Source organism: Drosophila subpulchrella, chromosome X, assembly GCF_014743375.2.
Source record: "Drosophila subpulchrella strain 33 F10 #4 breed RU33 chromosome X, RU_Dsub_v1.1 Primary Assembly, whole genome shotgun sequence".
NCBI lineage: Eukaryota > Metazoa > Arthropoda > Insecta > Diptera > Drosophilidae > Drosophila > Drosophila subpulchrella.
In genome coordinates this window covers 21,289,620-21,315,337 of record NC_050613.1, presented here as the reverse complement: position 1 = coordinate 21,315,337, position 25,718 = coordinate 21,289,620, and the positions used below count along the sequence as shown (strand labels likewise).

At 42.9% G+C, this 25,718-nt stretch overlaps 2 protein-coding genes across 11 annotated transcripts in view; one reads left to right on the top strand and one right to left on the bottom strand.

Annotated features, from left to right (window-relative positions):
• LOC119558336 (amyloid-beta-like protein) overlaps positions 1–25,718 on the top strand; it is a 57,259-nt gene that overhangs the window by 9,030 nt on the left and 22,511 nt on the right. The gene's annotated exons all lie outside the window — the stretch shown is intronic.
• LOC119558337 (nucleosome assembly protein 1-like 1) lies at positions 19,779–21,142 on the bottom strand. The gene is made up of 2 exons (XM_037871800.1): positions 20,516–21,142; positions 19,779–20,448 (listed from the first exon to the last, which is right to left on the bottom strand). Exons 1-2 carry the CDS (start codon positions 21,071–21,073, stop codon positions 19,903–19,905), a joined length of 1,104 nt encoding a protein of 367 aa, XP_037727728.1. The 5' UTR covers positions 21,074–21,142; the 3' UTR covers positions 19,779–19,902.

The following is a 25,718-nucleotide window of genomic DNA, read 5'->3' as shown; positions in this document are numbered from 1 at the left end:
TTGAATGCTTAGAAACCATAAGGGGATTATCCAAAAGCCTATATTGTGGCTTATATGGGGTGGTCGATCCTATGTATTGCGGTCTTTTTAATCCAGCTTTATTAAATTTCGGATCAATTGTGACCACCGCGAAAAATCCCAAAAGTTCTTTTCTCCAGCCCCCCACTTTGGATAAACAAATTGGGCATGCACAACCCGCGCCTCTCTATATATATATTATATGATATATAGTATATAGATATAGTATATGGCCAAACAAGCTGCTAATTACGTGACCCAATTAATTCTAAACTCACATCGGAGGCCAAGAGAAGAGGGGTCACACATTTTTGTTGGCTTTTCAAATGATTTTTCACTGGTTTTTCTTCTGACCCGCTGCTCGTATTTTTCCTCTTTTGATGCTTTTCATTTGTCGACTGCCAGGGACATAAAAATACAGAAATACAGAAATACTGAAATGCGAAAACTGAAAACCGAAATGTTTATTTGAAATGTGCGCCAGGAAATACATTTGCACTCCTCTACTTTCCCCTTTCTCCTTTCTCCTCTCTCTCTCCCTGCTGCTGCTTTCCAACAACATTTAATTTTGCTGCCTTTTTGTGCGGCACGGAAAATCCAATTTTATTTGCATTTTCATTAACAGCAAATAATAAAACGGAAATATGATTTTTATGCCATTGCCATGCCGGTGGACCCCGAGCAGCTGGTTTTTTCCCCCAGCTCAGCCACGCCCCCTCGCCAACGCCCACTTCCAGGCCATTACAGCGTGCATTTCCGTTTTTTGGCTTCCAGCTTCTGCCACCCACTTCCTCCTCCCATCCCCCCCTCAACCGCGCCTTGTTGTTGCCGGGTGATTATAAGCAATTTGTGTTATAAAATCGCAATATTGCATTTTCGGCTGTGTTTTTCTTTGCTGCCATTTCCCATCCTCTGGCCAGCTCCTCTTTTTTTTTTTTTTTTTTTTTTTTTTTTTTATTTGCCCATCTGAACCTCTGCACCCACCTGCGCCCATCTCCCTGCACTTTCCATTTTCCACTTTTCTGGCCGATTCCTCGATTGGATTATTTTTCAATTGGCAGCAGAGTTTTCGCTTCCTTGGATTTCCCTTGGAGCATAACGAGTTTGAATCATTCAATCTCACAGCCCAGGGGTGAAATTGCATTTCCCCGGATTTTAAGTGCAGGAAAAGAGCTGGGAAAAGTGCAGAATGCAGGAAAATGTGATCAAATGTGGCCGAGTTCTGGAATGGTCTGATAAATTGATTGTAGTTTTAATAAGTTTATAACCTTGTTTAAAAAAAACAGATTTTAAAAATATTTCTTTTTGTAAAAATGTAGGCCATTTTCTGTTTGGAGTTTACAGATCGATTGGTTTTTTTTGTGTTGTTATTACAGATTATCAAATGATTTTGAAGCGAAAGGCAAGGGAATTGCTATTAAATTCAACCAACTGAGTGACCATCCCCAGAATATGCCCATTTATTCCGTGTTCAATCAAAGAGTTCGTTGATTCACCCATTAAATCGGGTACTGCCTTTTCCGGACGTTTCCTCATTTTCCACTCAGTTATTCCTGGCATTCATTCGTTCACTTATTCATCCCATGCTCATTTCATTCATCATTTGAGTGCTGGACTCGAGGAGGATAGTGCAAGGATACCCTGCGGACCATCTCGTTTGACCTCCACTTCTTCCGTTTTCCACTTTTCCATTGTCAATCGATGATTTCCGGGAGAAAGTTGCCCAACTGTGCGAGCGACGGCGAAAATTGGCGATGGGCAAACAATGAAAGCAAATCAAAGGCCGAAACCCCGCAAAATCCCCCGCCGGCAACTTTGTTTGACACTTTAATGCATCCGCACTTGGCCTCGTGTATCCCCCCCCCCAGTCCCTGAATTCCTGTCGCCCCAAAGTCCTGTATTCCTGTAGTAGTCCTTGGTTTTTGGCCCTGTTCCCGGTTCATGTCCTGGCATATTCCCCAAATCCCATTTGGCTATCAGCACGCCGGCAGTTGCAGATGGCTGAGAAGGGTGTTGGGTGGTGTCCTTTTTTTTCCATTTTTTTGCGGGGGGGGGGGGGGGGGGGAGGATATTCAAGGGGGAGTGGCTCATCGCCTGTTTGTCAACTCTGACGCCCGATCCAACAAACCATTTGAGGGCCATAAAAGTGGGCACACTGCCTCACATGTACAATCGTGGCGAAATGGAAAATGGGTAATGGGGAAAATGGGAAAACTGGGTGGCGGGGCCGAAGCGCAATATTTGCGACATAAAATTCGCTATTAAATTAAATTTTATTTGCACATTCATTCAAAATACAACAAAATATGCCCCAGCACGAAAATCGTGCTAAGAAAAGCTGGAAAAGCTAGGCAAAATGGAAAATGAAGCCAGAGAGAACCACCGTTTGTTGCAGAAATTGATTCGATGTCAGATTTTATGACCGCGTTTGCAGATAATGAAATTTATCCGCACCGACAGCCCGAGCAGGATAAATAAACATGGGCGGCGGCGAAGGGGTTAGACAAATGGATAGACGGTTAGTCAATCGCCCAGTCATTCACCCATTCACTCATTCATTCACTTAGTCAGTCAGTCAGTCAGTCAGCTGTACGTGCAGACAGCTTAAATGGGCGGTGGCAGGAGTGAAGCAAGGATACGGCTAAGGATGCGAATTCGAATACGGTTGAGAAATGATAAAACTAAACAAATGACTGCCGGAGCAAGTCGGACAAAATATGCGTGTTTATAGCCGCATTGCATTCGAATGAGCTCGGTCACTGATGAATGTGGCAAATGAATATTCAGCAGGGGGATGCAAATTTAAAGCTTTTACCCGGAGCTCCGATTGTATGTGTTCAGTGAACAATAAAGTCGCAAGTTCACAGCAACCACACCTTGAAAGCTGCCCGATTTCAGAGGTTTTAACCTAAATGGGGGAGGGAGGTTTTAACTTTAAATCCCTTTTAAAGGTGTCTAAAAGTATGGAACATTCTATTTCGAATAAGCAATTCTCTTGGAGTTTCTTTTTTCACTGCTAAACAGGGATTGTTTTGAAATCCCTTATAATGGTGTCTAAAAGTATGCAACAGTTTATTATATATTTTTTCATTGCATACTTTTAGACACTTTTATATATGACTTCTTTGTCGGTTTCACTGAAAAACCCCCCTTTTAAGCTGATTTCATATTATTTCCCCCATATATATTTTGACTTATAAATGTACTTATAGTCTAGTCGTGGATTTCAGCAAATCGAAGTTTATGGCCCTGCTTGCCACTCACTCCACTGGGAGTGGGGCTTTTCTAGGGCCATGAATCATCTGGCCGGGGTCAAAGGGACCATTGCACATGCCAGCTCTTTGGCATGCAACCACAGAATGCGATCTGCCCTCCATCCAAGTTCCTTGTGCATGATTCCGGCGACTCCTCCTCCGCCTGACACGTTCCAAAGAGGAATGGAGAATGTAGGATAGCGAATGGAGAACGGAGAATGCAGAATGAATCCAGAGATGGAGTCGGAGGAATGTGCGTTATAGACCAGGGCGTTGGGCGCTGGGCGTCCTACGACGGGGGTGTTGAGATAACGCATATTGTTTTTGGGGCCCCCTTGTTGGCCTCGTCTCACTTAATAAAATAATGTTGTATGCGCTGCGGCGCATAATGGCCGCCACACACACAGCACACAGGACACACAAACACAGCTGCACTGGCGTCTCTATTAAATTCATCTGTGCCACCAAATTGCCACAGCAGCAGCAGCCAGCTAATGGCCAGTGTGTGTGTGTGTTTATGCCTTTGTCACTTGGGTTCTATTAGGCACAAGCAAACATGTGTGTGTGGGTGACTTGCTGTACTTTATCGCTTAAATATTTCGAGTGCCACAGCGAGAAGAAGGAGAGTGGGAAACAAGCTCATTGCGATGTCTGCCATGCAGGGCACATAATCTGAATGGCTGTGTGTGTGTGTGGGTATAGAAAGCACTTGTATGCGACAATAGCACCCCGAAAGCCACACCCCTCCCCCCCTAGCAAAACATACCCCAAACCATCCCCAAACAAGACAAATTTTTAGTGCTGCCGTCAAAGTAATGACTTTTTAACGTCTCGCATGCGCGATTCCCCTGTCCAAAATACTTGGCGCCCCCGGGTGGACGGAGCTTATGTGTGCATGCATGTGTGTTTGTAGCCTGTAGTTGGTTGTGGGTAGTGGGTAGTGGGTAGGTAACCATAAAAGTCAATTGCCATTTAAGCGCTGATTTGTGCGATTTATTGATTAATACCGCCTGCCTGCCTAAGACACACAGACTGTACCCCCGGCGGCGATACACGATTTCTGCTTTTTTATCGATAGTTACTTGACGCTCTTGTACATAATCGAATGTCTTCATCGATGCCTCGACTCGACGCACTTTATGAACTGCTCGAGCGGTAAATTTGATGATGTACCACATTTGACCCATAGAAAACCCGCTGGCTCACTTTTATTATTACATTTCTGTGTGTTGAGCAAGGCTTATGGCCTCAGAATGTGAGTGTGTGGAGTGTGTGGTGTGTGGTATGGCCAGCCAAGCAGTAAACGAGTAAACTGAGTGGAAAAGATAGGTTGGGAATTATAAATTTATAAAGGAGCGAAGGGGTTGAGGGGGGCCAAGGCAAGAGGACCACGATTGAAAGCATTCCCTGTGGTTGTGGGTGGAAACTCGAAAGTTCCCATTCGATTTCGATTTTGTTTTTAAGCCACTCGAAAGTCGAGCAAATCAAATACAAGGCCCCCTTTGCCCCTTCCCACCCCTCTACTACCATACAGCTGCCACGCCCATGACAGGAACCGGAAAAAATGTTTGTGTCGTAAATAAATCGGACAAAGAATGGGGCAGGAGTGCTGCGCACAAATGTATGCTACAAAATTGTTTAAGCGAGCTATGTGAGTGTGTGTGTGTGTGTGGTATGGGGGGGGGGAGGGGGTGGGTCAAAATTCCAATGTAAATAAAACTGTATTGATATTGAGCCAGCCTTTCGCCCCCGCAATCTGCAATCTTCTGCTGGTGTCACATTATGGGGCGAGTAAAAAATATTTTATAGCTGGCGAACCCTTCACTCATGCATATGTATATGTGGGGCGATCGGACGAGTGTGTGTGTGCTTAGTTTTCAGACACACACACACATGGACAGGAAACTGGAGTTGGGGCTGGAAATGAAAAAGGACCCTCGAAGCGGGCTCACAAATACTGTGATTGAGTGGCGACTGCATCTGTTGTGATTTTGCGGTTGACAGTCGAGTTAATTTGCCCGCCCCTTCTCACTTTCCTACCCACCAATACCATTATCCTATATGTATATATATGTATATCCACTCGAGGGGTGCGGGTTGGGCGTCAAACGCTTTTTAATATCCCTTCTCAATGATACGGAAAATTAAGTGGTTAACACTGAATGTGGGTTAAAGATCTCCATCCCCACCCCAGCCTCGGCGACTTTTGTTGCCAACTGTACCCGTTTCTGGACTTGAAGATGATGAGGGAACAGGCGCCCAAATGATATTCCGGAATTAAACCCTTGCGGGCAGGGCCTTTTGTCAGGCCTTGTAGTAAGTAATCGATTGTTTCGAGTTGCTGGTCATGATTGGTAATCAAATTAATGTATGCTTAGCTGGCTTCAGGGATGCACAACCAAGGAAGGAAATACAGTTTCCCTGCTCTAATGATTCATAATCCAAAGCATCCTTTGCAAACGTATCAATATCTCTGTTGAACTGCAAGTGACTGCAAGTTTGTCTTGACTTTATTTAAATTAATCAAAGGATATAAGGCAACAATCGATATGCCTGTGACCATTGTGATGTGTGACCCATGACCCCCATATCACAAACCAAAGGCAAAGGAAAACGAAAAGCCAGAGTCGTAACCCCAATCCGAATTCCCAACTAAAACCCGAAAACCCAAAGAGCCGAAACCCGTAACCCGTAACCCGTAACCCGAAACCCTTGTGCATGCCTGCACATGTGTGTGCTGTTCTGTGGTGTTGGCAAAATGTTGATGTCGACGTGTTTTTAATTTAAATTTTTGCCCTGCCTCGTTTCGCACGATTCGGCATTTTGTTGCTATTGCTGTTGCCTTTGCCACTTTGCCACTTTTGCTGTTTAGTTATTTCGCCTATTTGCATTTATCTTCCGGTGGTTCTTTCCCCTTGGCCGAAATAACTTTCGGCCACGATTTCCCACTGCGTTTGCTGTGTGAAAGTGGAAAGTGAAGAAGTGAAGAAAGCAAGGGGCCAAGTCAAAATATGCATATAGAGAGGGCGATTTTCCCCGACTTTTGGGGATTACGCCTGGGATTGGGGATTGGGGTTCGGGGATTGCGGACTCGTCTTTGTATTCATAATTGAAATGAGCTCCTCCCTTGTCCCCCTGAAGTTCTGAATATAAACTCAATCGGGTTTTGAGTTAAATGTTTTTGGGTATTACTTTTTTTTTTTTTTTTTTTTTTTTATGCGGCTTAGTCGGGTCCAATGAGGTCCAATGGCCTGGAAACACGAGCAGCTAAAGATCTAAAGCCGAAACTGAATCTGATTTTGAATACGAATGCGAATGCAAATGAATGCTCGACCTTGTGAAATAAAAGGGGGGTTGTTGGGTGGTTGGAATGTGGCCATTGTGCAACAAAAAACTATTGTCTGTTTCTGCGTGGCTGGCTGGTATGTATAAGAAAAAAAAAATTTGAGGGGGTGCCTTGGGCGCAGCGCAACTTTCTCAAGAGTTGCTAATGCTTGAGCTTTATCTGTGCTCGCCTTATGGGCCTCCAGGGCTCTGTCTCTCTCCCGCTTTCTCTCCTTTCTCCCACCCACTTTCAGCCCCCTTTTTTTTCAAACCCCCCCCCTCCCCAAACTTCCCAGTGTCCCACTCATTTTCTCCCTATTCTCTGTGCTGCGCTCCGCAATGTTTGTTAAACTTTTGGCCTTGTTGAGGAAAATACATTTTTGGCAGCCTTTTAGCCCGGTAGCAGCTGTATAGTAGGGGGGAGGGGATGGAGGTTTTACATTGCCACCGTTTTTGTGGTAGGTTCTCGATGCCGGCGGCAGATTTCACCACGCTTCTCGCATGTGTCGAGCTGCCTCTGGCCAAAAAAGGGGGTAAAAGTTGGTCAGGAGGGTGCGCTGACTGAGCTGCCAAGTGGGTGGTTCAATGGGCGGCTAAGCGTCGACAACATCGTTTGCTGCTCGTCTATTTTACACAAATTATTTTGAATTTATTTCGGTTTACCTGTCCCCAGGTTCCTGTCTTCTTTCCCCCTTCTACGCCCCTGCCCTTCTGCCTTTCTCTACCTGTGTATAGTATACTTTTCTGTGCTACAAAAAAAAAAAAAAAAGGTTCAAGAAGCAGCAGAAACCAATTTCAAGCATTCATTCAAGACGCAACTGAGCGAAAGAGATGGCTAAAGGGTGTCTGTGTGGGTGGTTTGGGGGTGGTGGCTTGCTTGCCCCTGGCTCTTTTGCATAGTGACGACAGCATCCACCCTCGAAACGGCCCCACATTCCCCGCACGACTTTGAAATACGCTTCAAATTTACTTTGATATCCTTTTAATTTGTTGCCCTGCCTCCCCTCCCCCTGCCCTCTTTCACCCCCCCCCCCCCCCCCCTGCTTAGTGGGTGATGAATGGAACAGTAAACTTTTGTTATTCTTACCCACCTAAACCACCCAACCAACGAGCCGCCCCCCACCTTCAACCACCGCCTCTGTGGGTTAGCAGGGTTTCAATGTCTTAATTAGAACATTGTTTGCTGGAAATTTTCAACTTGTTAGGACCGAGAGATAGAGAAATTCCGACGGTGTGGGCATTGAATTAGAGGTGTGGACGGGGAGTTTTTTCGGTAGCTCCTGGGATTTCCAGAAAGCCAGAACTGCGCCAACCTCCCCGCAACGATCATAACTTTAATTGCAAGGACACTTTGGCTCAGAATTCCCTTAGCTGCATTTACAGCCGCCCCGAGTGATAGTTTTCAACCCCCTGCTATAAGACACACTGAGTTCTCCAGCAATTTCAGAGCGACTTGGCATATGTGGCACAAAGTTGTTGAACCCAGCAAATTGCCAAAAAAAAAAAAAAAAAAAAAAAACATAACCAAGACAAAAACGAAGAGTGGAGTGGAATATCGATTTTATTTTATTGACACGAAAAATTGCGCCTTGAAATATGCAATGCAAAAGTGGAAAATTCAAGCCAAGACGCCAGGGGGTGGGAAAATGGGGGGGGGGGGGGGAGGGGGTCTGGCAGGATATGTGGAAGTGGAACAACAACAGCAGATAAGAGTCATAAAAACGCACACTCAGGGGCGTGGGGGGTTGCTAGGGGGTCGCCAAAGGGGGCTGCTTTGGGTATTTCTTAACTCAACAAGGAAGCACAAGGGAGAAAAAAAGAGAGGGGGGTTTGCTAGAGGGAGACGGCACTAACGATTATGATGATGACGACAACAGCAACGGAGGAAGCAGCAGCAAAATACCCTTCCGAATGGAGTTTTCCCATAACAGGATTATGGAAAATCATATTAAAATACAACAAGCTGAATTTGCTTGATATACTTTCAAAACAATCAATTCTATACACTCAAAAGTGGAGTATCAAAAGGTAGGAACAGGGATTAATAACGTATAAGTCTGCTAGCAAAAGGAATTAAAAAAAAATATGATGAGATATCATGAATAACGATAGGTAATGCAATCTGAGAAATTTTTATTATATATATATACTTCCCCAATTTTATTTGGGGCATCAAAAATTGAAGACAAGGCGAAGGCTAAAGGCAAACGAACGTCAGTGACAAAAATGCCAAAATAAATGACACTGCGACAAAGTAAACTTCCTACTCCTCGCCCCCCCAAAACTTCCCCTTCGCCACCCCTGACCCAACCAGAAAAGAGCAACAAAAAAAAGTAGAAAGAGATAGAGAGAGAGAGGGAGAGATAGAGATAGAGCTAGAGCTAGAGAAGAAGAAAGGAAATTACGTGTTGGATTCGCTGGTTTTTTGGTCTTCCCTTAGATATTCTATCTTTTTTTTTGAGGGTTGCTTTTCTGTTGTTTTGGTTTATGCCGCTTTTTTTGTGTTATTTGTGGATTTGAAGTAATGCAGACTTTAGAGATTACAACAAGAACAATGGGACAAGAAGCAGCATAAGGACAAGATGAAGGCGGACAACAAAAGCAAATCCAAAGAAAGCCATTCGAAATGCTTAATGAATGAGCAGAGTCCTGGCAGAGAAAAAAAAAACAGAAAACAGAAGAATCACAGCCAGAAGAAGCATCAACAATGGCCAGAAGACATGAAAATGCGAACAAAAGGACGAGGGATGACAACAAGGAGACAACTATAAGCCGCATAGGCAACCCTGTCATCGTGCCAGCCAAATGCAATTGCAGGGGGGGAATTGAAAGATTGGTGGATAAAGAAAAAAGGGGTTAGAGAGCCCCCAGCACCCCCTCACTCCGCTCCATTCGCCTGATTGGGATTTGCATCGCTACGATTTGCCAATCCAACGACTGGCAGGGGATCAAGTGCGATTGAAGCCCTGAAACCCTGAGCCCTAGTCGATTGCAGTATCGATTACAATGCCAAACAATCGTGCAATCGGTGGCATTTCATTAGCCGAGTGCAGTGTGCATATGCAAGCACTGAACTATTGTTGATCGAGCTAGTTGCCATTGCATTTTTGTTGCTTAATGAACATTTTGAAGAAATTATTTTATCGATAAGTTGGTAATCGGTTATTTAAAACTTATGTGCTTACAATCGAGCCACGAATATGCACTATTCTCCAGGGGCAAAGTCTATAATCTATAATCGATTTGGCTATCTAGAGTGGCTCATTTCCGCACAACTTCTAAATAGTTGGATACCACTCAATATTAATATCGAAAAGTTTAAATTCGATCACATTAAACGTGTGTGCCTGTAATCGATCAACGCATTTGCAACATTGCACTCCCCATAGCCAAAGGCTATAATCTGTAATTGATTTGGTTATCTAGAGTGGCTCATTTCTGCACAAGCTCTTTAATTATGGGGATCATAACAATTCAGGATTACCGTCTACTTCTTTCTCTTTTTTTTTTTGCAAGCCAAGGGCTTAAGGGGATTCCCACAAAAGTCGCTGGCTGTGTAATTTGGGTGCCATTCAAAGTGTCCGAAAGCTGAAATTGCATATTTCGCCATTATGAACTTGTTAACGCTCCACCCAACCAACTAACTAACTAACTAACCCCACAGAAACACACCCCCCCCCGCCCTTGGCAGGCGTCACTAAAAATTACGTCAATTAAAGTTAATTGTGCTAATTTTAAACATTTCGCCTCGCTCGCTTGCCCCTTTTTCCGGTTCTGGTTTACTTTGCCATTTCAGTTTTTTTTTCTGCAGAATATGCACAAATATTTTTCGGTGGAAAGGGGGCGTGGCGTTCTTTTTTTTTTGGGGGGGGGGGCTTAAGTAAGAAAACAAAATGGCGTCAAGCTGACAAAAGCAACAACAAAGGAGGGGGGGGGAGGGGGGTGGTTTAGGGGGTACAGCAAGCGCAGCTGGAAAAGTTTCTGTTTAGTTTTTTCCTCTGCTGGAAAATGAAGCTCGTTTACTTTTATCAAAATGAAGTTTGTTTTTCCTACTCTCTCGCCGTTGCTGATTGTGCGCATAATGAGGGGCGGAGGAGGGAGGGAGGGGCTGGGGCTTTTGGGCTGGCCAGGATCATGGCATCGGACCAAGCAGGACCTGCAGTGGACAGAAAATGTTTAAAAAGTTTTGTGACCTTTGGAGGGGCTGGTTGACAGCGGAGGGCCATTCAAAGTTCGTGTGCAGAGGTGTGAAAGCTGACAGCAAAGTTCATAAAAAGGAGCAATTTTAATTTATATTTTATTTACATTACACTGAGGGGGGTGCGAGAGGGAGAAGCATCCATCCAATCAGTCAAATTGAAACTGAGATGCAGATGCAGATAAGTTGGCAAAGGGTCCACCTTGAGGTGACCGAAAATCGACGTAGAAATCTCCTCCTAACCACCCACAACATTTCAACCTAACACCATACCATCGCTCCACCTCCAACCAACGTCAAGGACAAAGCCTTGAAGTAAAACTTTTGCCTCGCCCAAAATCCATTTAAGGTCCTACCACCACATTTTATAATGGCATTGCTCAAGGAAGCAGAAAAGGGGGACAAAAAAATAAAAATAAAATATATAAAGGGGCAGAAAGAATTACGCAGGGGCATATGGAGAATTTAATTAAAGTTCATTTGCCCTGAGCTTCGCGAGGAAAATAAGGAGCTTATGGGGATAAGAATGCGAGGGAAGTGACATTTCCGGCTCAAGTAATTGCAGTCCTTCGACAGCCACGCCCCCTGGTGACAGGCAAGCGCAAACGCCCCCTTTTTGGTGACCCATTAACACGCGTTTTCCGAGGCTCAAAGCATAAAAGCTTGGGCTGCATATCGATTGTTATCGATTTTCAGAAATCATTGAGAAGCCGGAGGTGACTGTACTTGGTTGCAAATTAATCAAGCTATAAACTGCCTTGATTTACTTCGTAGGTATTTTTTAAACCTATTAGTTAGGTGAACCTATTTCATAAACTATCAACGAACCCCCTTTTAAATATGTTTTGTTTAAAAACCTTCAGAACTTTTAGAAAATATCAATAGACTTCGCAGTTATGCGTGCAAAACGATAACCATTACGTGAAGTCTTGAGAGCTTAATCCTCCTACCTTCCTGACTTTGGCCAGCCACTTATGAGCAATTAGAGTTGATAATGCAGCTTAATCCTCTCCAGCTGTTATCGATTAATCTGCTTCGATGCCCTGCTCCTTTATCCGGCTTTTGTACCACCCCCGAGCGATGCACTTAATTAAAATGTCTCGGTACTCACTCAACCCGAACTCAAGCCAGTGATTCCTGGCCCATCACTTTAAGTTATTTCGATACGCATCCTGGCAGTAGGGGGATGGCATAAGTTTCCCGCTCCCTGTCCGCTAATCTCCCGGAGAAAGGGGGGATCCTTCTCCTGGCAAAAAGTTTAAATTGCATGTCTATCATGTGTGCGTGTGTATGTGTGTGTTGCCAACACCTTGTCGGTGTCAACATTTTTCCTTACCCTTTCCCCATTTTTTTTTTTTGGCCAAATTGCGCATACGCCCCATGTGGCGGGGAATGCGCTCGCTTCTGTTTGTAATTTATGCACGTAAGTCACGCCCTTACGGCGCCCTTTCTCCTCCCCCCCCCCGCTTTCTCCGCCCACTTTCCCACTGCAGTTTCGAATGAACACACATTCATTGACTCCAAGGGGGAAAAAAAAATAAATAAAAGAGAAAGAACGGGTCGAGATAATGAGAAAAACGTAACAAGAAAGCAAAGCGAGGCAAAGAGATTCGGAATACAACTTTACACAAAGAAGAAAATCGGGGTATTGCGGGGCCGGAGGTGGACCGGGTGGAAAAGCTGATTTAATGAACTAGGTAGCTCACTCTTTTTCCACAACCACCCCCCCACCGCCGAACCCTATTTTTCCCCATTTTCCACCTTCTTCCGTCATTCAATCATGGCATTTATCTGGTGAATGTGCTCCTAAGCCCTGTGTGCGTCTGTGTGTGTGTGCTTGTGTGTGGGTGAGTGCTTTTGAGTGTGTGTGTGTGTGTGAGTGGCCAACCCCTTTGGTAATGAGTGTGCCAAATGCTCCGACGCCTTAAATCGACGCTTATCAAAGCGACTGCGATTCATTTTCCAGCTCAGTCTCCGGCTTTTGGGGAGTCAGTCTGATCCTTTTTCATACCGATTTTCTCCGGCTTTCCCTCTGATTTTCCAACTGTTTTCCCCCACTGTTTTCCCCACCCAGTTGTTGTGCTAGCAATTATCCTGCATGCCGTAGTTCAAAAGCGATTCAGGGTCTTAAGGGGGGCGGCACTAGACCTAATCGCAAATGGGTCAACATGGAATCCACTGCGGACTGCAGTTCTCAATGGGCAATCAATCAGCGGGAAAGTGATGACGATTTGTGGAACACAGGGCCTCCATTTGCAAGGACTTGGGGCCTTCTGAACCTGGTGCAGGAAAAAGATATGGTGTTGGGATTACAAAATACCTACGGCTTTGAAATCGCCTTTTTAGGTGTCTAAAAGTATGCAACCATATATTTTAAAACTCCTTCAAACTTATAGACTGCTTTCTCTTAGACCTCCCGATATACCCAATTTATAAATGCTTCCATAAAGCATTGGAGTCGTGCTTTTCCGAACTTCAAGGGGCTATTGAATGTCGGAATATTCCCATATCGCCTTTTTAGGTGTCTAAAAGTATGCAACCATATATATTTTAAACTCCTTCAGACTTATAGACTGCATTCTCTTAGACCTCCCGATATACCCAATTTATAAATGCTTCCATAAAGCATTGGAGTCGTGCTTTTCCGAACATCAAGGGGCTATTGAATGTCGGAATATTCCCATATCAAGCTATGTTTTTACCTTCGTCCATGAACTGCATCATTATTTGCCATAGTTCGCAAGACAAGGGACTTAAGCCCTGTTGTTTGGCCCCCATGAATGGCTGAAACCGGAGAAGTTTTGCTATCTGGCAGGTACATTCACAACTTGATTGCTACTGGATCCTGGCTGCCACACACCATACCAGCATAACACCACCCACCTCTCACCCGCCCAGCTTCCCACTTGGAAATCCTCAATCTGCTCGAGCTTCTGCCAGCAAGAGGATATTCTATTCTAAAAGGGCATAAATTATGCACACAAATTTGTTGCTGGCTGCGCCATTGTTGTTCTTATTGCCGCCCCGAGCTGCTCGGTTATTAAATACCGGATAACACACACGCGGCGCGGGAAGCCCAAGTATCAAGGACGAAGGACTTGGGATGCAGGACTTGGCTTGCGATGATTAAGTATCTTTTCGGCTAGGTGGGATACATAATATCTGAGTATCTTGGCAGTAAGTGTGTGTGCTGCTGTTGTTGTTGCCGCTGCTGCATGGCAGCAAATTGAAAAAGCTTTCCGTTTGGCTTACGCTCGTGCGATTAAAATGAATGCGAGTAAAGGAGTTAAGGACGAAGGGGGCGGGGGATAGGGGATAGGGGGCGTGGCTGGGTGCCATGAGAGGAAGATGGCAAGTGGAATTAGTCGCTGTCAGTCGGAGCGTGTCGGTGTCGGGGGGGAACGAAAACTTTCCTCCTTTCTCCGCTTTCTCCGAGCTGCGAAGCCATTAGCTCCAAGTGTTGTCGAAGTCGCCATCTTGAAACACGCACGAGTCCCGCCCCCCCTCACTTCCCTTGGCTTCCCATCGCCTGAGCTTCCAATTTCAATTTGTTGTCGAGGCCAGGCCAAAAGTTATGCCAAAAAGTATGCAAGCAATATACTCGTGCAATCCTTGCAGTGAGAAAAAATATTGGTAGGCTTCATTTTCCCCTAATTTCATTTAAAAAATCCCTTTTAAGGACATTTATCTAAGAATTGGATAGCATTTTTTTTAAGTCATTGTATTTTCTTAACAAAAGATTTAAAATATCGCACATAGTTTTAAAATCTCTATCGAAATCATTTTCATTTTCTAAAATTTTTTTTAAAACATCATATTTCCCTACAAAAGAGGAATGTTCTGAAGTATTGAATTTTAACATTTGTAATATCATCAAAAAAGGATTATTTAAATATTTAGCCTAACTCCCAAAGAGTTTTAAAATGGTTATAGTATTAATTATCTCTTTATTACTTTTTTTCAATGCAGTACGATTTTTCTCAGTGCACACATGCATAGGCTTCTAAGGATAGAGGCTGCCTGCTCTCGGCAGGAGTCACTTAATTAGTTTTCACAGTTAATTGAATTGCAATGGTCGCCCAAAAGAATGCAGCACTCAATCTCCCCCCCACCTTGATCTATCCCTCCCTTTTTCCAACCCGACTGAATTTTCTCCAACTTTTCCTATTTTCCCTTTGCTTTTCTCATTTCCTGGCCAAACCACTTGCCTGCCATAATTTGTTGATTAGTTTTTTTTTGTTTGGCAGCTTTATTGCATTTTAGCCAAATACCCTTTTATCCCCCTTCTAGCCCCCAAAATGTTTTGTGGCCAACTGTACTTATTAGAGTTCAGCTGTCTCTTTCTATGCCCATCTCTATCTATTCAGCCGCATTTGTCTCTTTCGCTCATGCACTTTCCGGCCTTGTTTCTGTGGCTTTTTGTGTAAAATTAATCATATTTATTATCGAACGAACGCTGTAAGCCTCAGCAATTTGTGGCCGGGATTAAAATGTTGTTAGCCAGCATTTTCATTACGGCCACAGCATACATACATCCATGCGTATATGGACCATATATATATGGTCCGCAGTCGAATCCCCGACTCTTTTTATTTCTGCCCAGCTGATCCCTGCTTGTAAGCGCATTAATGTTGCGTAATTTTTGTTGATTGCCTTGCTGATTCAGCGTTAATTTTTCAGTTAACTTCGTTGCGCATGGGTTTTCCATTTGCCATTTCCCCCCAAATTCGAATTTCTGTTTTTCGGTTTTCCGCTGGCCCAAAAATTGGGCGATATAGTGGTAGAAGTTTGGGGCCCTACTAGTGGATAATTTAGTTGATTACCTCAAATGCGGTTTGATGGTGGACTTTTTTGGGATCCGAGTGGATTTCACATTTTAATTCAATTTCTACCAATTAAGCTTTGTACAGAGTGCATATATATTTTATGCATATTATATATTGGTAAGCAGTGTTATTATTTAGGTAGTAATTCGGTAGCTTAAGACTACTTTGCTGCGCAAAGGAATCATTTAATTTGAAAACCAAATGAAGTCCTTTGGCAAATGGCCATCAGTCCATTTACCATCAAATGTAATATACCAAAGGACATTAAGTAATTTCTCCATCTTTTCGACTCTTATTCTACTTTTTTTTTGTCTTTCCTTCTCTGTCCACTTTCTACCATGAATCATTGCCATTTTTTAAGGAGGAGGCAAATAGGCAAACCATCGATTAACTACATCAGGCCATAACAAATGAGTTTTCAATTGTCATCTTGGGCCATTAAACGCACTCCTACACAATTTCCCTGGCCATTTTGCAGCTCGCACTCAATTAGCTGAATAAAAAATCGAAATGAAATGAGATGAAGTGAAATGAAATGAAATGAGACGACTGGAGGAGGCAAAAAGGACCTGCAGCAAATCGACGAATAATGAACCGCACAAGAGAGAGAAGGACGTTCAAAGTGGCCACTGGAGTGACCCAAATTATTTGGGGTGTACCGAGAATAAAGAATAGAAATGAAGGATAGATAAAGGCGTCAGTGGGAATCAGGCATTATATGCAAGGAAAGTGTAGAATGCAGAGTGCAGACTGCATCGCAGCGAGGCAGCAAACTTGAGTAATTTCATTTTGGGGCCAAAAGTTGTATAATTGAAGAGCTACCTCCTGCAGGAGATTGCCATGCCGAATCAATTAGGTGGGCGGGTGCGACGAGTGGCCAAATGCAGTTTCCGATAAAAGTGCAAAAACTGAAATTGAAAATGCCATTGCAAGGATGATGAACTGCTGGGAACCAAGGGAAACTCCTGCAGCTTCTGCTTGATGATGATGATGATGATGATGATGACTTTTCATTTGATGATAGTTAGTTTCCTAGGGGTGGCAATAAATATTCGCAAATTCCTATCGAATACCGATGTGTTGGGAATGTGATAGTGTTGTATAAGGTTTCTTGAAGCAGCTATTTAAGTTTTTGAGGAAACTCTTTTGTTTTTTATGGTGTTTATAAATTATCAAAATCAAATCTAACAAAAAGGAATTGATTAACCTTTGGAACAAAAAAAATTCAGGACGGGCTTGCAAATAACTTTTAAATATCATTTTAGGTGTCTAAAAGTATGCAACAATATGTTTTAAACTCAGAAATACAATAAATTCATTTAGAAAGACGACTATCCTTTATGCACTGCACATTTTAGAATATCTAAGATGACCTTTAAAAGTAACATCAAAACCATAGTGATTTGATTGATTGATTTTCGAAACCCTTCTATAAAATGAGACATTTACTGCAGTTTTTATTCGCTCCCACAGTACCAACTATTCCAGTAATGATGCCACTGATAATGATGATAAGCATTCGCTTTTATATATCATTTTAGGTGTCTAAAAGTATGCAACAATATGTTTTAAGCTCAGAAATACAATGAATTCATTTAGAAAGACAACTACCCCTTTTTCACAGCACATTTTAGGATATCTAAGATGACCTTTGAAGGTAACATTAAACCGTAGTGCTTTCATTGATTGATTTTCAAAACCCTTCTGTAAAATGTGACATTTACTGCAGTTGTTATTCGCTCCCATAGTACCAACTATTCCAGTAATGATGCCACTGATAATGATGATGAGCATTCGCTGGCACTCGAATTCAGTTGAGTTGAGTTCAGTTTTAGGTCGGGCCTTCCCCGCCACGGGCCTGCAACCTGGGGGCAGGTCCTGCCGCCCGCAAATGTAATTAAAAGTGCTTTCAGCAGCATCAATTAGAAAGTATAGTGCCACACACATACAGGCAGGGATGCGAAAAAAGAGACACATACACACACACACACACAGAGAGACACGCGTGCGGGGAAAGTTGTCTTGGAAAAATTGTGTTGCATACTTGCAGGCACTTTTCACAAAATTAATTTCAATTTGCATGCGTGTGTGTGTGTGTGAGAGTGTCCGTGTGTTTGTGTGTAAATGTGGGTGAGTGAGTGCTGTCAAAGCATCCGATTTACCTGCAAGAGGGAGAGAGACAGAGAGAGAGAGAGGGGGAGAGGGAGAAAGTGACAGAGATGTAGATGAAATAAAGAAATGTTTTTTGGGTTTTACTGGCTGCAAAAAGTTTTGGCCAAAAAGTTTCGAGTTTCAGTCTTTGCTTCTTTCGATCTGCATTCGAGTGTACGTGTACGTGTACGTGTTTGTGTGTGTGTGTGTGTGTGTGTGTGCAAGTGGAATTAAACGCATACATATGCCTGGGCACACACACTCACTTAGGCACGTTTCGGGCTTCAAGCGGAAAAGTAGAGAAAGCAAAAAAGTGGCTAGAAAGCAGGCCAACGAAAATCCATGCCCCTTTCTAAGCCACCCCCCCCCCCCCCCCCACACTAACCCCTGCTGGAAGGCCCACCCCCTACGCCTCTGTGTGCGCTGAGTCATCATCAACAAAACAGCAACAACAAGGCTTTTTGACACTCGAAATTGAGCCACAAACAAACGAGAAGCGAGAAAAAACACACACATACACAGGCAAAAAAAGAGGAAAATCATGGGCAAAAAAGTTAAATGGCAAAAAGCGAAAATGCACAAAAGACAGCAGCGAACGTAGAAAACTCATAAATAATAGCCCTGCCTTTGTGTGTGTGTGTGTGTGTGGGAGTTCGCCAATGGCTTCAAAAAAATAGAAAAAAAATGTCCGCGGGTGTGAAAGAGAAGAAAGGCGATTTCATTTCCCAACTTTGACTTACTTCAAGCGACACGCTACTTAGGTTGGCACCCCCTCTGCGCCACCCATGAGCCCGCCCCCCTCTATATCCTAAAAGCCCTAGCTTGTGGCTATTTTTCACAATTTGTTTTTGTTTTCTTTGCTGCTTTTTCATCTGCACTTGCTACGTGTTCGGTCTCCCCCCTCCCAAAAAAAAAAAAAAAAAAAAAAAAAAAGAACCAACCAACCAACCCCCTTGCCACTCCACCCATGCTCATTTCTTCTGCCTGACTGTTGGTCCGCAAATTTAACATGCAAAGCATAATTTGAATGCCCAACTTGCCTGCAACTGAGGGACAGTGCGTTTCAAAATTGTCAGGTCATAAAACGATCGCAGAGCTCACTCACTAAAGATAAATCATGAAAACTGCATTTTAAAAATATATTTTTAGAAGGCTGAATTATGGATGTAAAATTCCTGGAGTGCTGAGAGCCTTGTATTTTCAATCAAATATTTAGGTCATGAAAATATATTCAACTGTCGATTTGGCATTGAGATTTTTATTTACTACATTTTTTTATTTATTGCAGGAATTTTTTATTTTTTTGACACGCTTTTCGACCATGAAACGCACTGTAATTATCCCGTCGATCAGGCAAACGCATTTGTTATTCCTTCGCCTGTCGCCGACTGCCAAAGAAACAAAAAGAAAGCAAACAAAAAATAGGAAAAAGAAAGTAAGGACTAAAAAAACAGGGACTCCGAAGAGGAGAGAAAGCATTTTGCGTTTTATTTTGCATTAAAATTCTATTTGTCTCCAACTCGCATTAAGCATAACAGGCGACAGGGAATGGGGGAACTTTTTTACGTGTGTTATTATAACGCAATTTTCTTTTGTTTGTTTCGCTGCCGCTTTTCCAAACCACCACCCCCCCACAACCTCCTCAATTTTCCTCATCGCTCATTTGCTCCCGAGCTTTTCCAACTTTGGCCGCTCTCGAGTGTCCCGCTCGGGCGAAATTAAAATATCATAAATTTGAGTTAATTACGGTCGAGTAAACATTAACATAATTGTGTTTCTGTCGGCTCCCCTCCCTCTTTGGCCATTATAAGTAGCCCCCGAAGTACTTATTGGCCGGTCTGCTTTGCTCTTGGCTTTCTACTTTCCACTTTCTACGCTCAACGCTCTACTCTTGGCCAGGACACAAGAGATGACTTAAGTATTTAAATCGAAAGTTCAAATTGACTGTGGTTTATAAAAGAAATACTAAACTAGTCCTTGCAATGAAAACATTCTATACAGTTTTTCTATGTACATACTTGGATTTTAATGCTTTTCAGTTGCGAGTTCATATCTCATAGATAGATGTACCAAAATATATATACATTTTTAACCAAATTAAAAATGGAACAGAACGTATTAAATATAAGAATCACATCGATGGCTCGACCGATGATTCGTCGGTTGGATCGGAGAAGTCGTATTCCTCGTAGTAGTCATTCTCGTCCTCGTCGTCGCTGTCCTCGTCGGTGGTGTCGTCCTCATCACGAACGAAATTTGCCTCGACAATATCACCAGTGAAGTAGAGCACTGCCTTCGGTATGATCCTTGTGCGTAGATATTGGGCAATTTTGAAATCGGCACGCAGTATCTTATGCTTCTCGCTATCGTCATCTTTGTGCATCTTCATCAGCGGTGGATTAAAGAAGTTGAAAAACGAATCGGACAGATAGGTCTCATAGATGATGCGCTTATCTCCGTCGCCGCGATGGCGCTGCTTCTTCTCACACACCTCGGTGGTGAGATTCATGGTGGGCTCCCAGTTAATTTCACAGCCCCGGCAGTGGGTTATCTGGGGACCCTCAAAGGAGAACGGATCCCTATTATCGATGCCCGTCTTTAGGAAGTACGTTTTGGTAAGAGCCGAGTCCTTAAAAAAATGATTCTTGGCAAAATGGAACTTTAACATGAATGAGGGCTGTGACAAGAAGAGAGAGTTTGGGATTGGGATTGAAATTTTCCTAGATAACCAATTGAAACCCTACCTTTTTTTTGCCGTAATGTATCGATATATCGACCAGGAAGCGCAAGGCTGGCACATCCTGCTCCTGGACCATCTCGGCGATGCACGTGTTACGAAACACAGTTATCCAGAAATCGGGAATGCCCTTGGTCTGGGGCGGCACCGACTTGAACTTGGCCAAGGTCTCACGAAAATGGGCTGCCGCATTCGGTTCCAATGGATCTGGCACCTTGTAATTGGGCATCGTATCGGGTGGCTGCCAGGTACCCTCGATAATGGCCCTACGCTTGCGATACATCTCCCCGCTGCTGGCATTAAGGTCTATCTCCATTTCGAAGACGACATCGTAGAATTTCTTATCGACACACAGCTGTTCCAGCTGTAGATTCTTCATAATCACTAACTTGCTCTGAACTGAAATCGGTAGACTATCCACCATGGTCTGTAAATACTGACGTCGCAACTTGGTCTCTACGTAAGCCGGTTCAAATTCACCGGAAATCTCATCGATGTCTGGTGTTTGTTTTGCCGAGTAGTTTTTTTTAAAAATTTTTCTTATGAATTTTATTAAGTTTCCCATTTTGTAAAAGTCTAAATATTTCGTTTCAAGTCGATGTTGCCGGTAGAAGTTTCGAATGATGACTGAGCTCAGGATGGGGAATGTATGGCAAACTGGTGTGCTAGCAAGTCCTCAGGCTACTTGATCGTCGGAAAATGAATTCCATTTGAATTCATGGCTTGCTTGATAGTTGGGATTTTTATTGCATTTGAGGAGGTCTCAAAAATATATTTTTTTCTATTTTAAGAATCAATACAGAGTTCAAGCCAATTAGGCTAAGGATTCCAAATATTTGACCATCTGTTGTTCTGTAGTATTGACTTGAGTTATAATGGAATTTTGCTCAAGTGACCCTATCCATTATTGTTAAAGAAATCACATTTAGTACACACTCGTAACTTATAAAGATGTCAAAAAGTAGGCAGTGACTTCTATTACACCCCCAATTAAATCTCTATTGATAGAGATTTTTCGTTCAGGAGTTCACTTTGAATCTCTGGCTGCAAACTCATTTCGAAACAGGTTTTCCCGCCTTTTCCGGTGTCCCCATTTCCTGCTGCATACTCTGGGCCCCCTGATCGAAACTGCAATTACTTGGCAAGTTTATGAGCTGCAAGCTGCAAATGGGAGTACACCGTTTGACTCTACGCCCAGCAGGTTAATCAATGGCTTTCCACTATTTTCCAAAACCCATGCCCCCCCTTTTTCCTCCGATTAACCATGTTTTTTCGCTCTTTTTGGCCGGGCAACAAGCAAAAACCTGTCGCACACACACACACACGTACGCATGGCCACGCCCCTTTTCTGTGGCAAGGCGGAGGACACACACACACACTCATGCGTGCATTTGATTACAATTTGTCGCCCTTTCAGCTTGTTCAGCAAACAGTGCACGGATGAAAAGGGGGGGGCTTTTCCGGCGGGTTGGGCGGTGGTTTTCCACCATGATTGCCTTTCACCAGAGCGCGAGAAAAGAGGAAGTGAAACGACAGCAGCAGACGGAAGCTGGGGCGGATTTGGTCGGTGGGCGTGGCCGCAAGTGGCAGCGTTTTGGCTGTTGCACTCGGCCATCCCCCTGACGACCCCCCCCCCCCCCCCCCCCACTCAATTTTCCCGTGAGTCCACCTCTGACACCACCCCATTAACACCCAGGTGCTGCTGCAATTTCCCTTTGTCGCCTGTCACTTTGGCGGCTTCTGATTTGCCCCATCTCCGCATTACTTTCTTCGATCATTATGGCCAAGGGCCTCATCAATTTTCAGCGGCGAAATTGTCTATTTCGGGCAGGATGCAAATTTCAGCCGCAATGTGCAACCCGAGGCAACTTGTTAGCATGGTAATAACCGCATTTTAGGTGTTTTCAGGTTGAATTTCAAATTGCAAGTTGGTCGTTGTCCTGGCATTTCTTAGATTTTTAATTGGAAACCCATAAATGATTAAAGTCATTTTATTTCGGGAGCAATATATTCATCAATCAATAATATGAAACCCGATTAAGGGTTCAGTTAACATGCATTTGGTACACTTTGATAAACCAATTTAGTAGTGTTGAAAAACGTTTTAAAAATAATTAAGAACAAAGAAAATTAATTCTTTGAATGTAGAGAACTATCTGGTTTTTTCAAAACTTTAGTAAATATGCCTAAAATAAAATAGTTGAAATGTTTCCTTATTTATTTCTATGGGAACTGTTTGATCAGTATTTAAAGTGTTGAAAAACTATGAATAAACTCTAATTTTCTGAATGTTATATAATCTTTAGTGTTTTAAAATTTTAAGAAAGTAGTGAAATTATTCATCATTGTATTCATTTGAAACACTTTTATAAATGTTGATATCTAAGTGGTTGAGTGGTAACTCTTTAATCCATTTGATATTTGATATTTCCCTATTTTACAACACTTCCAACTTGAACACTAATTTTCTGAATGTTATAAAACCTGTAGTGTTTTAAAATGAAAGAATGCTGTGAAACTGTTCATCGTTGTATTCATTTGAAACACTTTTATAAATGTTGATATCTAAGTGCTTGAGTGGTAACTCTTTAATCATTTTGATATTTGATATTTCCCTATTTTACAACACTGCCAACTTAAATGGTGATGCCTTGTTTCTGTGTCGTTAATGTCGTACTTCCGCTCTCGAGACCAGGATTAAGTGGGTTGAACTGCGTTTAATGGCTGCTCCTGTCTATCCTCATTATTTTCGCTTGGCCAAAAGAGGATATTCCGCATAATTGTCGCAGGACATGCACTCTTTCACATACGTATAGATGGGGCTCTTCCTCTTCGGGGGATACCTTTTTCAGCCCCAAAAAAAAAAAACGCCACAGTTGTTACAAATTTGTCTTTGTGTTTTTGTTTGCACATTGCGTTGCCATGGCTAGCGACATTATTATTGCCCAACCCCCCCCCCTGGAAAAACCCCACCCCCCTTTACGCCTTGTTTGGCATATGCCTTTGTTGGTGTTAGTGTAAACAACACAACGGCAGGGCAGCAACAACAACAAGTGCAGTCCCAACTCGGGCAAAAGCCAAACAAAATCTGCATAAACAAACACACACACACAACTCACACACACAACACACACACACATTGCTGCAAAAGGGCATTGGCCATGCGAAAAGTGTGTGCGTGTGTGGTTGCTTTTGGTTGAATTATTAGATTGCCTGGAAAAATTGCTGGCCTGCCTCTGTCACTGGGTTTTCCACCTACCCCGCCCCCTTTCAACCTTTCACCCTTTCAGCCTTTCACCCTTTTTGCCGAAACCCAACAATTTCCACCATTTTTCCCCCTGCTTTTAGCCCCCGAAAACTGACAAACAAAAGCTAAGCCCAAGCTGCGTTGGCGCCTTTTTGCCAACTTAATTACTTTTGAAATAGTTGAGCTCACACACAAACACATCACATCACATCACTTTTGCTCGACTGACAACAACCGAGGGGCGAAGAAAATTCAACAGGGGGCTAGGTTGGCTGGCTGGAAAATGGAAAATGGCCCGTGGGTACAATGCATATTTCAGCTGCTGCCTTGGCAACCGGAAGTCGGCTTTAATGAAGTTTTACAAGTATCCGTTACTTGCGAATATCCACTCAATGCACTTTGCTCTTTGAGTGTGTGTGTGTGAGTGGGGGGGGATGTCGAATTCCCAGGGTTTCCGATCAATAATTATATTGTGGAACAGAGCTTTATGTATTTATGAATGCATTAGGGCATCATTAAATCGAGTGCCCGGCGATAGGGAAAGTTTCCGTTTAATCACTTTGCAACATTCCCTTCTCTGGGGTAAATGCATTTGAAGTTGGAAATCATTTTAAGTGGGACACACAATGTTTATCGCATTCATTTTGGAGGGCTGTCGAGCAGCAGAAATTAAATTTCAGAAATATTTTAATGCTGTTAGACCTATCGACACTTTTTTCGCATTCATTTGAAAGGCTTTCAAAGATACGGAATCATTCAGAGGGGATTAAAAATGAATTTATGAGTTTCAGACCTTTACAGCTGATTTTCAGAGTTTTATATCTGATTGTGGGACTTTTATATCCGATATTCATATGCGATTTTGAGCTTTTATTTTAGTTTTGTACCTTTCCTTTTAGTTTCTTTAATTTTTCGGTGTATCTGACTTTTTTTTGGATTTTATTTGCGCTTTGAAAGGCGGAGGCTGTGCAAAATCGGAGGCGGAAATGTCTGCTCTACTTTATTTGTGAGCGCGCGCGCGCGAAAAAATTGAAACAAAACCCTGGGACTTAAGCCTCGGGATTTTAGCTAGCTGAAAGGAAAAGCACAGATCAGAAAAACTACCATTGTTGCCGGTCATAATTGGAGAGTGAAAAGCTGGGGCCGGCGAGCAACTCGCTTTGATTGCAATCAGCGCCGGCATTGTCTCAAAATTCTGCTCGAAATCTCCATCCCTTTGCACATTAATCCCGCTCCCCATTCGCAGTGATTCTCCAATTGTCTCTGGTGATTATCCCTTTGATGATTTCTACAGCGCACCCTCAAGTGTCGTTGTACTGAGTGAAAAAATAAAGAAATAGGATAATCTGCTCTTCTACAAATATATAAGAATTGTAATGTATATTAAAAGCATACAAAAAATATTTTCTACAAATGAAAATGAAAATGTTATGGAAGAAAGCACTAAATAATATTGTTTTAAAAGAGTAAAATTATATAGCATACTTTTAGACACCTTTTTAAACTATTCAAAGATAGCTTCACACTCTAGAAACCACATTTTTTTTAACTAAATTGATTAATTCATTATATCAAATAAACAATAATGAATAAAACAAACAGTTTCCCTAAAGTTTGGTAGCATATTTTGCTGATGTTGGTCCTGCTCCTGCCTTCCTTTCGCACTTTCGTCAATCAATCAATGTATCAATTGATATCGTTATGCATAATTTGCCCGGACATTCATCATCGCTGGTGGGGCCTGCAGTTGGCCACATGGCTGGCTGCTCCTGTCATGTGGTAATGAAGCATTTAAGCAATCGCCTGGACTCAGCACTTGCCACGCCCCCACCGCCATAGACGCCCCCTAATGACGGCCATTAATTGTTCTTTGGCTGCCGGGTACCAACAGTATCTCACAGTATTTCAGTGTTCAGTATCTGCCTATCTACCAAACGATGTGGCATCATTTTTTATCGCTTTG